At 41.5% G+C, this 16,274-nt stretch overlaps 1 protein-coding gene across 2 annotated transcripts in view; it reads right to left on the minus strand.

Moving 5' to 3' along the window:
• The window catches only part of LOC142492891 (uncharacterized), a 113,819-nt gene that overhangs the window by 87,858 nt on the left and 9,687 nt on the right, over nt 1-16,274 (minus strand). For both annotated transcript variants that reach the window (XR_012800926.1, XM_075596095.1), the window contains exons 3-5: nt 12,250-12,454; nt 10,586-10,752; nt 9,403-9,533 (exon numbers count right to left, since the gene is read on the minus strand). Coding sequence is in view for 1 of the 2 variants with exons in the window: in XM_075596095.1 (XP_075452210.1) it covers nt 9,403-9,533; nt 10,586-10,752; nt 12,250-12,454 (503 nt within the window). In the remaining variant the exon portion in view is untranslated. The remainder of the gene's footprint in view (nt 1-9,402; nt 9,534-10,585; nt 10,753-12,249; nt 12,455-16,274) is intronic.

The raw sequence follows: 16,274 nt of genomic DNA on the forward strand, positions 1-16,274 counted from the left end.
TTAATCCGTCCCTAGCCGAGCATCAATCGCCTCACTGCGCCTGCGTGTACTCGAAGCCTCTTCGATATGGGAGCTAGCTGCTTACTGCGCATGAGTCACCCAACCCCCCCCCCCCCTCTCCACAGAGTCGTTAATTTTCTGAATCTTGCCATTGTGTTCTTAATCGGTCCATAGCCGAGCTTCAATGCCTCACTGCGCCTGCGTGTGATCCTTTTTCAGATGGGAGCTATTTAGCTGCTTAGCTGCTTACTGCGCATGAGTCACCCAACCCCCCCTCTCCACAGAGTCGTTAATTTTCTGAATCTTGCCATTGTGTTCTTAATCCGTCCATAGCCGAGCTACAGTACAAAGCCTCACTGCACCTGCGTGTAATTCTCTTTGAGACAGGAGCTTTGAGGCTTTGTTTACGGCAACATTTTGGAAAATCCCTTCTCGAATTTGATTTGCACAGAGCATCACCTTGATATTCTAATAATATTAATAGCATGTTTTTGTATAGCGCTGTTAGTTACAGTATACGTAGCGCTTTGCAGAGACATTTTGCAGGCACAGGTCCCTCCCTGTCCGGTGGAGCTCAAAATCTACTGTATGTTTTTGGTGCCTGAGGCACCGGGAGATAAAGTGACTTGCTTTTTATGTACTGTATTTGGGGGTTTATTGATCAAATTATTATGATGAACTGCCTTTTGAAATTACTGTACTCTACTCTACAGTATGTAATTTCTTTGAACTGCAGCACAACTAATCCTTCATCCCTCCCCCACGCACACACAAACTATTTTCGACAGACACCTCCACAGAGTCATTCATTTTCTGAAGTTAGTCATTGTGTTTTTAATCCGTCCCTAGCCGAGCGTCAATCGCCTCACTGCGCCTGCGTGTACTCTAACCCTCTTTGAGATGGGAGCTAGCTGCTTACTGCGCATGAGTCACCCAACCCCCCCCCCCCTCTCCACAGAGTCATTCGACAGACACCTCCACAGAGTCATTCATTTTCTGAAGTTAGTCATTGTGTTTTTAATCCGTCCCTAGCCGAGCGTCAATCGCCTCACTGCGCCTGCATGTACTCTAAGCCTCTTTGATGGGAGCTAGCTGATTACTGCACATGACTCACCCATCCTCCCAAACCCTTTGAGGCTTTGTTTATGGCAACGCTTTGGAAAATCCCTTCTCGAATTTGAAATGTAAATCTGATGTGCACAGCATTGTGAGAATTGAGAGTAAAAAACCCATTAACTGATTCATGTATTTTGTCATTCATTCTTATACTGTATGGGTCGGGGGGGGGAGGGGGGGTGGTTGTTGTCAATGATTATGATTACCAGGAATGTGAAAAAATATTTATTTTATTTCATCAGGAACAAAAAAATACAAATATAAAAATAATCATGAATAATACATAATGCAGTCTTTATTAAGTTCCTCTGGCAGATTGAAATTGGGTAAACATTTACAAAACATTTGTACAACATGGAGAAACATGAATTATGCACATTTATAAGAATATTATTCAATAATATATATATATATACTGTAATGTAATATATATATATACATACAGTATACATAGTAATATTATTTTTTCCACCTTTATCTTGTTCCTCATTCCGTGTACAGTACAGTAGTTCATTGAGAGAGGAGAGGTTTTGTTTACATCAATACTGCTGTTTATATACTGTACATTTTACTGTGCAAAACAGATTAGACAGGACACAAAACCCCACCTCCCCCCAGGCCACCCTTTTTTCCTGAAACGACAAGAAAACAAAAAATTAGTGCAGTTACAGTATGTGCGTACTGTATTATGGCATTGTGTGATGTGTAGTACTACTGTAGATGGCTGGTGCTGCTTTCTCTGGAAAGAAAAAAATTGAGCAGTTAGTAGGCAGTTACTGTAGTACTGTCAAACTAGTCTATACTGGAACTACTGTATACTCTGACTACTGTTAAATACTGTGTACTGTAACCTGATGGCTGGTGCTGCTCTCTCTGTAAAGAAAAAACTGTAACTACTGTATACTCTGACTATTGGGAAAGAAAAAATCTGTGCCATACTTACCTGTATCATACTGTACTTACAATACTACAGCACAGTACTACTTTCCTGATGCTTGCCCATTACGCGCGATGACAATGGGCAACACAGTGGCAATATGGTCTATATATTTATTGCAGCGTTCCTCGGTGAGTACATCGTTCCAAAAACTCATTATGCCTTTCAACAACTCGTCCTTTTTGGAGGGTTTCGCCACTTTCCGGATATGGTCCTTCAGCTGATGCCAGACCATTTCGATCGGATTGAAGTCTGGCGATCTGTCATTGGAAAAAAATGACAATTAGTTTAAGAGATACAGTACACAGTAAAAACAGTGGGGGGAAAAATGAGACACGGTCTACTGCACTTACTCCGCTGGCGTCTTCACCCAGTTGATACCGCGCTCAAGGATATGCGCTGTTGACGCGGTGTGCTTCGGATCGTTGTCCTGGTAGAAGCGGTGACCATTGGGGAACACGCGTGTGATATGTTGCACTATCTCAGGGACAATGTTGTCTTGGAAGAAAGCTTTATTCATTATTCCTATAGCAAGAAAAGAAAAGTCCTCAAAAAACTGCACAATAGTACAGTACAGTGCATACAGTAAGGTTACACTAGTAAAGTACAGTGCATAAGGCTACATTATATTTGATATATTTTACCTTCAAAGATGACAATGCATCCTGGTCCACGCCTAGAGATGGCACCCCACACATGCAGCTTCACGGGGTGTTTTGGCCGCGGCTTCAAAGATATGCGGCCTTTTTTGTGGAATGCAAAGCTTGCAAATCTCTCCAGCGACACAGTAGACTCATCAGTGAAGATGCAATCCTGGAAAGTTTCCCCACTGTCGATCCATGCCTGGGCCTGGACCACTCTTACGATTTTGTTTGCGTCCCGTATCATGGGGTACGCTCTGTAATGACAAGGAATAAATCATTTTAGCGGTACAGTACAGTTTCCTAAACAACACTTTTACCTCCTGTACTGTCCAGTACTAACCTCACACGTCCATATTTCCATCCAATGCTGCGTCTCATCTTCTTTATGCTGCTCTCGGATACAGTCAGATTGTGCTTTTCCTGCAGAGTGTTTTTGACCCTTAATGCACTCTTCTCATCATTCTCCTCACTTATTTTGTCCACCAGAAGAGTTGTCTCCCTACAATGTAAAGAAAATATATTGTTTTATTAATATGCAGCAATATAAAATTTATATATAAATATACAAAATATATATACTGTTGTACTATATATTTACAAAATATATATACTGTTGTAATATAAATATAAATATACAAAATATATACTGTATACTGTACTGATATAAATATAAATATACAAAATATATATACTGTTGTACTATATATATACAAAATATATATACTGTTGTAATATAAATATAAATATACAAAATATATATACTGTACTGATATAAATATAAATATACAAAATATATATACTGTTGTACTATATATATACAAAATATATAAACTGTTGTAATATAAATATAAATATACAAAATATATATACTGTACTGATATAAATATAAATATACAAAATATATATACTGTACTGATATAAATATAAATATACAATATATATATATATATATATATATATAATGTTGTAATATAAATATCAATATACAAAATATATATATACTGTTGTAATATAAATCAACAGAAATAACAAAATTATTAGATTTAAATTAAAATTAATTTTATTTTAAAGTTGTATAAATATACGTGCGCGTTAGTTACCCTTGGTGCCCTTTTGCGGTCTCTGTTTTTCCGTGTGCATGATAGCTCACGGTGGTTGCTGGCACAACGATGCCAGAAGTAGCTAACCAGCGTTGGATAGCAGCAATTCGGTGTCCGCTCGTGTGCATGTCCTTAATTCGCATGCTGAGCTTCTTGGAAATCTTTTTAACAGGCATTCCTGCGAGTAGAAAGAAATACAAACACAAGAATGTATATTCGATGTTTAGTCGATGTGTATTCAATGTGCAGTGAATCCACAAAATGGATGGTGTATTTATACGATAATGACTCACATTAGAGTACGCCCACTTTCAACACCTGTACCTGGTCGCCATGCATAAAAGGTTACACACTTTGCATAGCCCACCACTCCATGATCTTTATCTGAACTTGCCCTTGTCTGAACTGCATTGTGCCACCTGCTTCCATGGAGCAACCCCGATTCTACGGACGCAGGAACCCACTCGCCTCTGCCGTGCCTGTCAAGCAGAAAAAGCGAAAGGCGGTTGCCGTTTCCACGCCAAGGCAAAAGCGACAGGCTAAGGCCAATAAAGAAAACCTTCTGCTGACCCCAAAGGCTAAGGGTTTTCATAGACGTCAGCCTTATTATGTCAAGAAGATATACGGTGATGTACTCTCGACGCAAAATGATTGGCAGCCATCCCATTGAACCCACAGACCACTTCCTCACATACGCTTCGACAACTCTACCGCCGCTGTCCCGGAAATCTTCAGCCCGTCTTCTCCATCCCTTGTCCTTGACACTGCTGCCGCCCTCACGGAAACCCACAGGCCATCTTCTCCAGTTCTATCCAACGACGCTGCTTCTGAAATCCACGGGTCACTTTCTCCTTTGCTCTAAGACGACTCTGCTTCTCGCACAGAAATCCAAAGGTCACTTTCTCCATCCCTCTTCAACGACGCTGCCGCTTCTCCTCTACCGGATATCCACAGGTCACCTCCTCCACTCTTCTTCGATGTCGCTGCCGCTTCTCTAAATGGAACCCCCATCTCATCCTCCGTTGCACCCATCCCCCCAGATGTTCACACGCCATGCACAAGAAGCAGCTCGTTAGACCGGATGCTGAATGGGATAACTGTGGATCTCCCCGGGAATTCTAATGTGCTAGCAAAGATAGATCTGCTTCTGGAGACAATGCTAAATGTGGAGCAACGGATGCTACAAATGGATCAACGGATGATACATATGGATCAACAGATGGATCGACGGATGGAGAAGATAGAGGCTGACATAGCGGGCATACATTATTTGCTCGGTGTTAATGCCCCTGTTTCCCCGACGCTGGAGCAGGGGGGTGACATGGATGTGATGAATGGGACCTTCGACCCCCTTCCATCACCAAGCGCACCCCCTCCACCAGAAGATGTAGTGTACATGTATGCCGTTGAGGAGGACATGACAACCCCGTCAAGACCACGCCGGGAGACAACACGGCGACCAAGACCGGAGGAAAGCTTCCTCCCAGACAACCTACCATCGCCCGTCACCTCAAGCACACCCGCTCCCAAAAGACCTACAGTCGCTCGCATCGATACGGTGCCCGACATCACCCTGTGCGATCTGCCACCGGTGCTCAGGGAGAAGTATAGGGTGAAGAGTGCTGGTGCACCCCACAAGTATGCCTTGTTACTTTTTAAGCACCATGTTCCCTACTCGTTGTACTGCGACTGGGCCTTCAAAGTGAACTATGACGGAAATCGTGTAAAAAAGGCACTTCCTGCCAATTTAAGACGGAACATTCGGGATGAAATGCGGCGCTTTTATCCAATTACAGATCCTGTAATGAAAGGCGTTCGAGACTGCATTAATGGCGTTTTGCGCCATGCAAGGAATCGGCCATGGACGGACAATGCGGAGGACTTTCTGTAAGACCATACTGTTGTGCTGAACTGTATTGTACTCTACATGATTTGACCTGCTGTACTTAAATAAAGGAGATATTGTTGTGTGGTTTTTTTACTTGTATTTATACAGAAATGTTTTAACTTGCTGTCCACACACACAGGACCTGCACAATTCCAGTCCCTGGGGGCCGCAAACAGGCACGGTTTTCAAGGTTGCCCTGAAAACCTGTCCTGTTTGCTGCCCTCGAGGACTGTAGTGGTGCAGGTCTGACTGACAGTTTTGCACACCATCCCACTGTACTGTATATGTTTCTTTAATAAAGGAGATGTTTCGTTTGTATACTGTATTTTATGAATAAAGTTTTTTTTGTAATCACAGGTAAGGCCATGGACGGACAATGCGGAGGACTTTCTGTAAGACCATACTGTTGTGCTGAACTGTATTGTACTCTACATATTTTGACCAGCTGTACTTAAATAAAGGAGATGTTGTTGTGTGTTTTTTTTACTTGTATTTATACAGAAATGTTTTAACTTGCTGTCCACACACACAGGACCTGCACAATTCCAGTCCCTGAGGGCCGCAAACAGGCACGGTTTTCAAAGGTTACCCTGAAAACCCGCCCTGTTTGCTGCCCTCAAGGACTGTACTGGTGCAGACTGTTTTGCACACCATCCCACTGTACAGTATATGTTTTGACTTGTCGTTCTTTAATAAAGGAGATGTTGCGTTTTGCTTATTTTATGAATAAAGAATTTGTTTTTAAAACATGTGACTGTAAACCATACTGACTGACATAAATGTTTTCACACATGTAGCAGTAAAACATACACCTGTTGATGTTTTGAATTGCTGTGCACTTAAAATGTTTCTACATTGTATAGTATTTGTAAATAAATGTTTTTGTACTTACTCCACCAATAAAAGAACATGTAGATTTGTCTTACATTGTTCCATTTGCTCCTTTGCTACTGTAACAAAATACAGTGTTTCTAGAATGTCGACGCATACTGCACTGTATACTGTAGGCATGCTCAGTATGAGTATTAAAAAAAAATAGAAGACACAAACTGTACTGTACTGTATGTACTGGCACTGTATACTGTAGAAGACACATAATGTATGTGATACATGTAGAATAAATGCATAGTTTTTATTTTTTCGGGTTTATTACACAGTATACTGTACTGTATATAAAAAAGTATTGTACAGTATACTGTATGGCCGGAAAACATCAGCTTACTGTTTCAGGTACAGTATTCTATCCTAATCAATAACAACGGCAACTAAACTGTAGACTCCGGTACGTGGGTTTTTAAATCCGATTCAGCAATGTGCAGGCATTGTTACACAAAGCGATATTATCCATCGAAATCCCTCCATTAGACGTTTTCTTTTCTGGGGAAAAACAAAAAGAAAAGTTTTACTGTAATGGTCAGCCCCCTAAAGAAGTTCCCAGCCAGTCCCACCAATAATTTTCTCGGGGGGCGTCTCCTGTTCACATGCGCATGCGCCTACCGTCGATGCGATGACACGCATATGCGTTTCAAGAAGGCTCCAATGCGCATGCGCCTAGCATTCCACCAATTGTTCAGTATCTGCAGCACTGTAGAAGCCGCTCAGCCAATGATATTGCTTACAGGAGAATCGCTTGACTTTTGAATCGCACCGATATTGATACTGTATTGTCAAAATAAAAAAAACACAGAAAATAATACGGCAACAATACTCACCATAGAATTTCCCATTCAGCTGGCGCCGGCGCCGGTCCACTGCTAGTCCAGCGTTCTTGATCATCCACGTCGATAGTTTGCAGCGGGACTAGTCCACCTGTAGTCAGCTGATGAGGCTGGAAATTGCTTAGGTACATGCAAGCTTGATCGAAACTGCACGCGAAATCCGGCTCAGGCTCAGGGTTGTCACTGACGGCGGGACCGTCATTGGAAGCCGGTGCTGGTGCATTGCTTGGCAGCGACTGTCGTTTCTTAGTTGGTTTTAACACGACCCTTCGCCTTTTGCCGTCATCATGATCATAGATACAGGAAAAAGCTGGTGATACACACCAACACCCTCCAACAAATTGTGGCTCAATACGATAAAAACAGGGATCGCTACATAACCTTTTCCTTATTGCACGCTTCCACGTATGAGGAGTTGGCGAAAATTTGTAAAATTCATAGTTTTCGATAAAATACTGATAAATTTGAACAACTGTTGCCATCTTATCCTCTGTTGCATTAATCGCGGCCCATATCAAATACGCGTAACTTCTGTCGGGTTTTTGGAAAGCGGGCTGCACTTGAACACTCATGGCGGGCGGGTCTCTGGAGAATACTGTAACCGAAACTGGTCTTTGTCTTTCTTTAATATGAAAAGCCTAAATTGATACATTTTTGCAACCTCTTCCTTCAGTCTCAAGGCCAAGTTACAATAGCACACTGTGGTATCTTTTTTAAACGAAACACCTGCAAGTCGACACATTACTGAAGCGCATGCGCATTACAATTCATGAATATCTGCCATCTGGCGGACACGCGAAGAATTGCAACCTATTAAATTCGAACCATTCTCAATAAACGCATCAACCGCGCGTCAACCGCGCATGACCCGTGGCTGGGAACGCAAAATGAATGCGGCATGCGCCAGGTGAAGAGTGTCGCATTCCAGGAAAAAGCCAGGGAAAAAACAGCGATTTGTTAGAATAAAAGCTGTCGCAGCAGTACCTTTCACCCACCTCAACATACACATGGAAGGATCATTCTTAGTGTACACAAGAGACACATATGAAATATCTCACACCCAACTAAGGCTTGATCATAAAACACATATTTTAGCTCTCGCCACCACAGAAACACCATCAATGATACCTATTTTTCACTCTTTATATCAAAGACATTGTAACCTCTGAACCTGTTCCCTCAACACGTCATCCACATCAGAGAGATATTATTACACTTTCCTACTGGAGTTGGTATCCTCCCGAGCAGAGAATACCATCAGACACACATATCAATTATTCCAACCATAGAGACATTATCACACACTCATAATGTGGATTTCACCCACTTCAAAAGAGAATATCACCAGGGACATATATGAACCACTCTCATCAGAGGCATTATTACACCTTTACTGTAGATCCTGTCTTGTCCAACAGAAAATCCCACCAGACACATATCTTTGATTCCCATAGGAGAGGTATTATTACACTATTATATCGTAAATCTTACCTATCCCGAAAGAGATTCTCATCAAAGAGTCCTATCAGATAGGCCAGGGGTAGCCAACTCCAGTCCTCAAGGACCACCAACTAGTCAGGTTTTAAGGATATCCCTGCTTCAGCATAGTTGGCTCCATCAGTGGCTCAGTTGTTGTCTGAGCCACTGATTGAGCCACCTGTGCTGAAGCAGGGATATCCTTAGAACCTGACCTGTTGGTGGCCCTTGAGGACTGGAGTTGGGCAGCCCTGAGATAGGCACTATCACAACCTCACACTGTAGCTCTCTATCCAACAAATAATCTCCAGAGACCCATATATTTCACTCTCTCCACAGAGATGTCATTATAGCCAGGTACTGCGGAATGGGGAGGAACTCAAGCAAAGAAGCTACAATTTAATACCATTTTTCTTTTGCAGTCTTTGATGTGTGCCACTCAGCTTCACATGGTCAGAGTTCATAGCTGAAGAGTGCAGTTGATGCTAATTTTAATGTCTGCACTTTAATACATTTGTCTTACCTTCTTTTAATGGAGATGGGTCTGTAAAAAGAAGTAAGGGAAATAGGGCACTCATACTTCATCTGATCTTGGACATCAGTGAAACTGACACAACATGGCAGCTGTGTGCGGGTAACAATGATACAGTAAACCTACAGTAAGTCAAAATAAATAATTAGTAAACCAAAGTACTAACTAAACTGTTAAGCGATTTGCAAGTAGTAGACATCTGAAGAATCTCCCACCCCACTGACTGAGGCAACACCTTTTTCCCATCCCAGAATAAATCATACTCACGGATTGACATGTTATTGATAGATTCACAATTTGTAGAAAAAGTGCCCAATATGATATACACTGTATCAGTATTGCGTCATATAAATGAAAACAATATGGACATATTTAAAAATAAGATATCTCACTGTATCTTGCCTCATAAAATATTTTATACATTAATAAATATAACGATTATCCTCTTCCGTGTTAGAGTATTTGAACTTTTAAACCACTTTACAATGTGTGTTTGGCACAATTATATAAGATCAGTAAACGAGCAGCATAAAGTAAGTCATTAGATAATTATCTGTGATAACTGTAGGTGAGAAGAGGTAACTCCGATCAGCAAGTGCTTACTGTGTGTAAAATACAGTGCATATACACAGCACGTCAGTTATTTGAAAACTTTCTCAAGCCACAATTCACTTAACTAACAAGCTTATTAAATCAAGAATAACTTCAATCAATCAAAGAAAAGGCAAGGAAGGCATTATTCATGTTTTGCCTCCGTTAAAAAAATGCTCTGACATGAATGTAGACAAAATAAAGATCCAATTAAAAAAATATTTACTATCCACATGGGAAAACTGAGTGACATCTTGGGGTAAAAATGGCAAATCCAGTGAAAAAGCATCAATTATGACCACCATATGTAACGTTTGCTGTGGATTTTAATTTGTTTTTATAACTATCCAATATTTTAGATGTAGGTAAGAGTATTTTAATTAAAACACATTCCTTTTTTAGAAACATGGATAAAGTTTTGGGGATATTTTCTATTGCACACAAGTGGGCAATGTCACTGAATGAACCGGACGGTGTCTTACGGCATACCGGTAGCACTGGTTAGTAGATATGGACCATAATAACACTCAGCTTGGAGGCATTGATAAAACAAATGACTGTTTAATTTCTTACACTACTGTACCTGTGATTTGGTGCCATCTGCCGACGTAACTTGCACTTCTACAAACGTATCTCCAATAGCAGCAGAAACAGGTTTAATATTATCATTTCCATTCACCGTGACTTGCATATTGTTGTCCTGGACAGACGGGTGTATGCTTATGTTGCTCAAATAATATGGAACTGTACCTATTTGTAAAATATTGTTTTAATCAAAAATCTAACTTAAACATTAGAATGAAAAATTGAAAGGACGTTAATATATTATCATGCACATTTAGATGGCTCTTTTAACATTTACTATTATTTTATATTAACTTTTAGAATATTGTAACCATAAAAATCTTCTGCAATAAAACCTGAACATTAATTGCACAAATAAGAGTTACAGGTCCACTACAAATAACACCATGATTGACTTGTCACTGAAAAGTAGTCTTCAAAGCCACCAAGCCCTCAATGAGTGGAGAATTTAAGTCTTCGAGCAAAAAACAAATCTTATTGTAAGAAGTAGACTTCAAGGAGTGAGATTCCATTAAATGCTTTGAGACCATGGATGCTCTGACCTTGAATGCTGTGACCTTGGATGCTGGGAAAGGGCAAGGCAACATTCAAATGAATGGGGCACCACAGCCTGGGAACCCTTCAGATTGAGACTTGTGTCATATAAAACTATACTATTATAAAATTACATTTTATAACCACGTGATGTACAATGTTTTAGCTTTTATCTTCATTTCGTGAACTATAAATCTATGTCGGTTTACAAGCTACAGAATCTTAAAGCAGAAGTTTATGCCTCTCCCCCTCTGAAATAATAAATAATAAAGTGCAATAGCCATTATTAATTGAAAAGAGCTGTTCACTTGAATGGTTGTTAAGGATTGATAACAGCTATACTTTATTGTAGAGACAACTAAAGTTTATCCATGGGGGATAGGAGTCAGACATAGAAGAAAAGGAACTCTGGAATATGTATAGTATGTAGGCTGCACATAAACATATTAGGCACATTGGGGCACATACATCAAGTGCCAGTATGGGTTATTGTACGTGTTACGGTGTTAATTCCCATTCAATGCAAGTTAAAACTGGAAAGGGTGCGATAACCCCTACCGGCATTTGATGTATGTGCTCCGTTATTACAGACAGGAATCTAAGCAATGTTCGAGAGTCACCACTTATTATTATAGCTGCTTTCTCAAACCACGTCAAACAGCTAAGCCCCAATAATGGGGATATAATCTACAGGTGCCTATTACTATTGGCTAAAGGTCAACAGGGGAAGACACAACAGCAACACTTGTGCAAAGCTCTGGAGATTTAATTTCTGTAGACATTGGGGCATATCTACTAAGTAGTGCTACTCCATGAGACATTCATGGGAATGGGCCATAAAGTGCTTCCAGCGGCACAAGGTTTCTTATGGAGTAGCACCACTTACCAAATATATTGCCCCAGAGTATCACACAAATATTTGTGCATGTGCATGTTATATCAGCTTAGTCCAATACGTTTCTATGCCTGAAAAGCTTATAGAGCTATGAATGCGTTTGACAATAATAACCACTTTGCTTCTTCATTTAGCTTTTCAAACTGTTGGAATTATTTGACCAGTGCCTCTGAAATCCCTTTCCTATATTTATTTAGGCAAATATTAAAACGTGGGATGCAGGACAGACATACATGAATATTCATACACATCTGAAGCAAATGATGGAACCAGCTGCAGATCCTCGGACAGCTTGATTCCCTGAAGTGAAGCGTGACTTGCAGACAACTTGGTCACTTCTAGAACATACTTCTTCACAGTGCCATCTTCAGCTGTCACCTCTACTATCACAGTGTTCAGGCCATCTTTCAGTGTGATCACCTTTGAACCATCTCCTCCCTGAAAAAGTGGATGAGAAAATAAATACTTAATTCAAACAACCTACAATATGCTTTGAGGAGCTTTAGGGCATCATCTGAAACTGAAAACATTCAGCGGATTGCTCACTTAACCCTGAAGGTTTCATGAATTGAGGCCTTCATAGCAGTGTATGAAATCAGATTTCAGTTGACCTTGATTTTCATCTCCTGCATACAACGGTTTTTAAGGCACAAACTTCACTTCTGTGCATTAACATTTGAAGAAAAAGACTTTGAGATTGAGAGTGCCACTAGCATTTAGCTGTGAAACAGTCTTAAAGCTCATGACTGAACAATTGATTGAGCCACCTGTGCTGAAGCAGGGATATCCTGAAAACCTGACCTGTTGGGTGGGTTTTGAGGACTGGAGTTGAGCACGCCTCACTAACGCATGAACTCAATTTAAATATTTATGGATACGACTTATGAAACCCAGGAATTTAATGATCAAGAGTTATGGTTAGGGTAACCATATGTCCCGGATTTTCATTAAACGTTCCGATGTCCCGACAATTTTTTCAAAATCGTTCAAAATTTTAGCTTTGGGGGAGGGTGTATTCCTGTATGATATGGTTTAATTTATAAATTATTATTTTATATAATAATTTATAATTTATAAAATAAATAAAATAATAATTTATAAATTATACATTAAATTAAAATAATTTATAAATTATACCATATCATACAGGAATCAAACCCAGGACCTTTCATATGCTAGTACCAATTCTCTACCTGCAAGCCACAGGGTTTGTGTGATGTCACAGACTCTAAAAACAAACTTAACATATAGTACACAGTGCAGTCCACTGTTGTAGAAGTCTACTTAAGTGACACGCACGTGGATGCAGCCTGATGAAGCAGGGAGAGCTGGAGAGAGCTGCAGAGAGGAGATAGCTGCAGATGCCGGTAAGTCCTCGCGCGGCGAAATTTCATAACACGGTCCCGGTTATAACGTGGTCTCATTCCCCGAGGACCGCATTATAACGAGGTTCAGTTGTATATTAAAATGGCAACAGTATTAAAGCCAATGTAACACCATCATTTTTAAAATTAGTTTCACAATTTAAATACTTCATGAAGTTTGAAAATTTGTTGTAAACACATGAATGTACTATTCAGTGGTTTTTGTTTTAACCCTCTCTATGCTTATGTTTCCCTACCTAAAACGAATACTACAAAAATGAGTAGATAACAATGACGGAGGTAATGGGTGGTAAAGGCCAAAGCATTGAGCAAAAATAACAGCAACATAAATGATTCCCAACTAAAAAGTATCACACAGAACCCTGGAGTTTGCCAGTCATATAACAAGCCGTACCCCCAATATTCTGAGTGAAAGGCTTGCATGCAGCACCCACAAACCCATCCTGTGGTAAGCAGCATTAGGCACTGCCTTACAGCCATGATCCCCCCAGTCTGTATATACTTTTATTAGTCTTTTACATAAATTAAAGGCAAAAAAGGATTGTAACCATACAGTATTAGTCCCTTATTTCATGTAAAAGGCATCATATTACCTTTGCTTTACTTTTATTTGTCTTGTGATATAAACTAAATGTACATAAGCACTATAACTCAGTTCAACTTACCAACAAGGGGACCTCCTTACTTAACTGCAACCACTACAGTACATATACACCTACTGTAACACTGCTGAATCACATAATTCAATCCACCTGCACTAAGTTCCTGCTGACCTTACTGTTGTAAATAAGGCAGATGGTTTTGCCAAATTTTTGCCAGTTAGTCACCATAACTATATTATAATTATTGTTCATTTGTAAAGCACCAACATATTCCGCAGTGCGGTACAATGGGGGTAAAGAGTTATATATATTACATAAATAGAATAGAATACCAAATAAGGACAAACAAGTATAAACAGATACATAGAGATAACGAGGACCCTGCTCGTGAGAGATTACAATCTAGAGACAGTTGGTTACACTGGACAAGAGAGGGGGATAGAAGTTAGAGGAGGACATAGAGATGATAGTGAAAGTCAAAAGATTGTATTAGTTCACCATGGGAAGATTTGTAGAGTGAGAATAGAAGAGGGACAAGGAAAAACCTTCAGGGACCCCAACAGAAAGAGGGTGAAAGATGGAGAAACCAGAGAGGGAAACCCAGAAAAAGTGGTTGGATAGGTAGGACGTGAACCAGCAGAGTGCTGCATCACAGTTGCCAATGGAGTAGAGAGTGTGCAGAAGGAGGTTGCAGAGTCCCCACGCTCCTCCCACAAGGCATTTAAATTAATGACGGGGGATCATGTGCGGTCTCTGCAACATCCCTTACCTTGTCTTCGGTGACGCGACGCCATGGCAAAGTGATGTTACGTGACCACGCAGCATCATTTGATGCCATAGAAAAGGTAAGGGGGGAGCGCACCCAGGGTGGTGCAGTGGATAAAGTTTGTGCTCCCCTGGTATAGGAGATGGAAACCAGATTGCAAATAGTCAAGCAGGGAGTTGGAGGAGAGAAAGTGAGTCAACGGCAGTATACAAGCCGCTGAAAACGCTTGGAGGTAAAGGGGAGAAGAGAAAGAGAGTGGTTTTGTTAGAGGGAGGCTAGGTCAAGAGGGGGTTTCTTTATAATTGCTGTGATGACTGCATGTTTGAAGAAAGATGGGAATGTACGAGAGATGAGAGGTTAAAAAGGTGAATTATGGTGGTGCTTAGTGTGCCAGAGATGGAGTGGAGGAGATGTGAGGTACTAGAATCAAGGAGGTTGGTTATAGGGTGAGATGATGAGAGGAGAACAGAGACCTCATACTCAGTCACAGGGGGAAATGAGCTGAGGGTGAACATAGTAGTGCTACTGTTGAACAATATATATATGTAACCCCGGTCTCTTTTCAGCCCCAGAGACCACCCATGTAGCGCTCCGAGGCTCTGCGGCACACCCGGCTAGCGGGGGCCGCCATGACAGGTTGCGCGAGCGTGCGCGTTGGTCGCGCAGGCGCAGTAAGGGTAGCGCACGCGGTCCCAATGCTAAAGATGTCCTGAGTGGACTACAATTCCCAGCAGCCTCTGGGGATTGCCCTTTCACACACATCATGTGCAGCCAGCCAGCAAATAGAGTTTTGCAGCTTCTCCTGTGGAGGAATTCTGCAATGTTGCGGGGACCACGTTTGGCAGTTGAAGCTGGGAGCAAGAAGGGGGAGGAAGGGTGTAGGGAGCAAGTGGCTCCTACACCAGGTAAGGTAGTTCCCCAGATCCCAGGCAGGCCCCAATCCCCACCAGGGTAGGAGGTAGGTACTGAGGGACAGCCCCTAGGTTAGGGACCCTGCCCTTAGGTTTGAGTGTGCAGTCTTTTCAGTGTCACGGCTGTCAGTGCTGTGAGCGCTGACAAGTAGGCACAGTGTGTGTGTGCAGTGCATTGCGGTTGCTGCAGGTACCGTGTGAGTACAGTGGGTTGCTGCAGGTTCAGTGTGTGTGCAGTGCGGTTGCTGCAGGTACCGAGTGAGTGCAGTGGGTTGCTGCAGGTTCAGTGTGAGTGCAGTGCGTTTGCTGCAGAGGTTAGGGAGAAGTAGTCAGAGGGGATCCGGGAGGTGAAGAGAGAGGTAGTGTTTGTGCAGGGGGTCAGTGACCCACCTGCATAGGACAGGCTACCCCATAGGCCCCTACGAGTGTTCCCTGAAGACACCAAAGGTTGCTGTGCTGCAGGGAAGGCCTATAGTAGTAGCGAGCATCACCCTTACTGTGTAGACAGCTAGGGACAAAGAGACAAGCGTGCGGAGCAGGTTGCTAGCTAGTCGTCTGGGACCAGACAGCTGAACATTAAGAGCAAGAGGCAGA

The sequence above is a fragment of the Ascaphus truei genome, chromosome 4, assembly GCF_040206685.1.
Source record: "Ascaphus truei isolate aAscTru1 chromosome 4, aAscTru1.hap1, whole genome shotgun sequence".
Classification (NCBI taxonomy): Eukaryota; Metazoa; Chordata; class Amphibia; order Anura; family Ascaphidae; genus Ascaphus; species Ascaphus truei.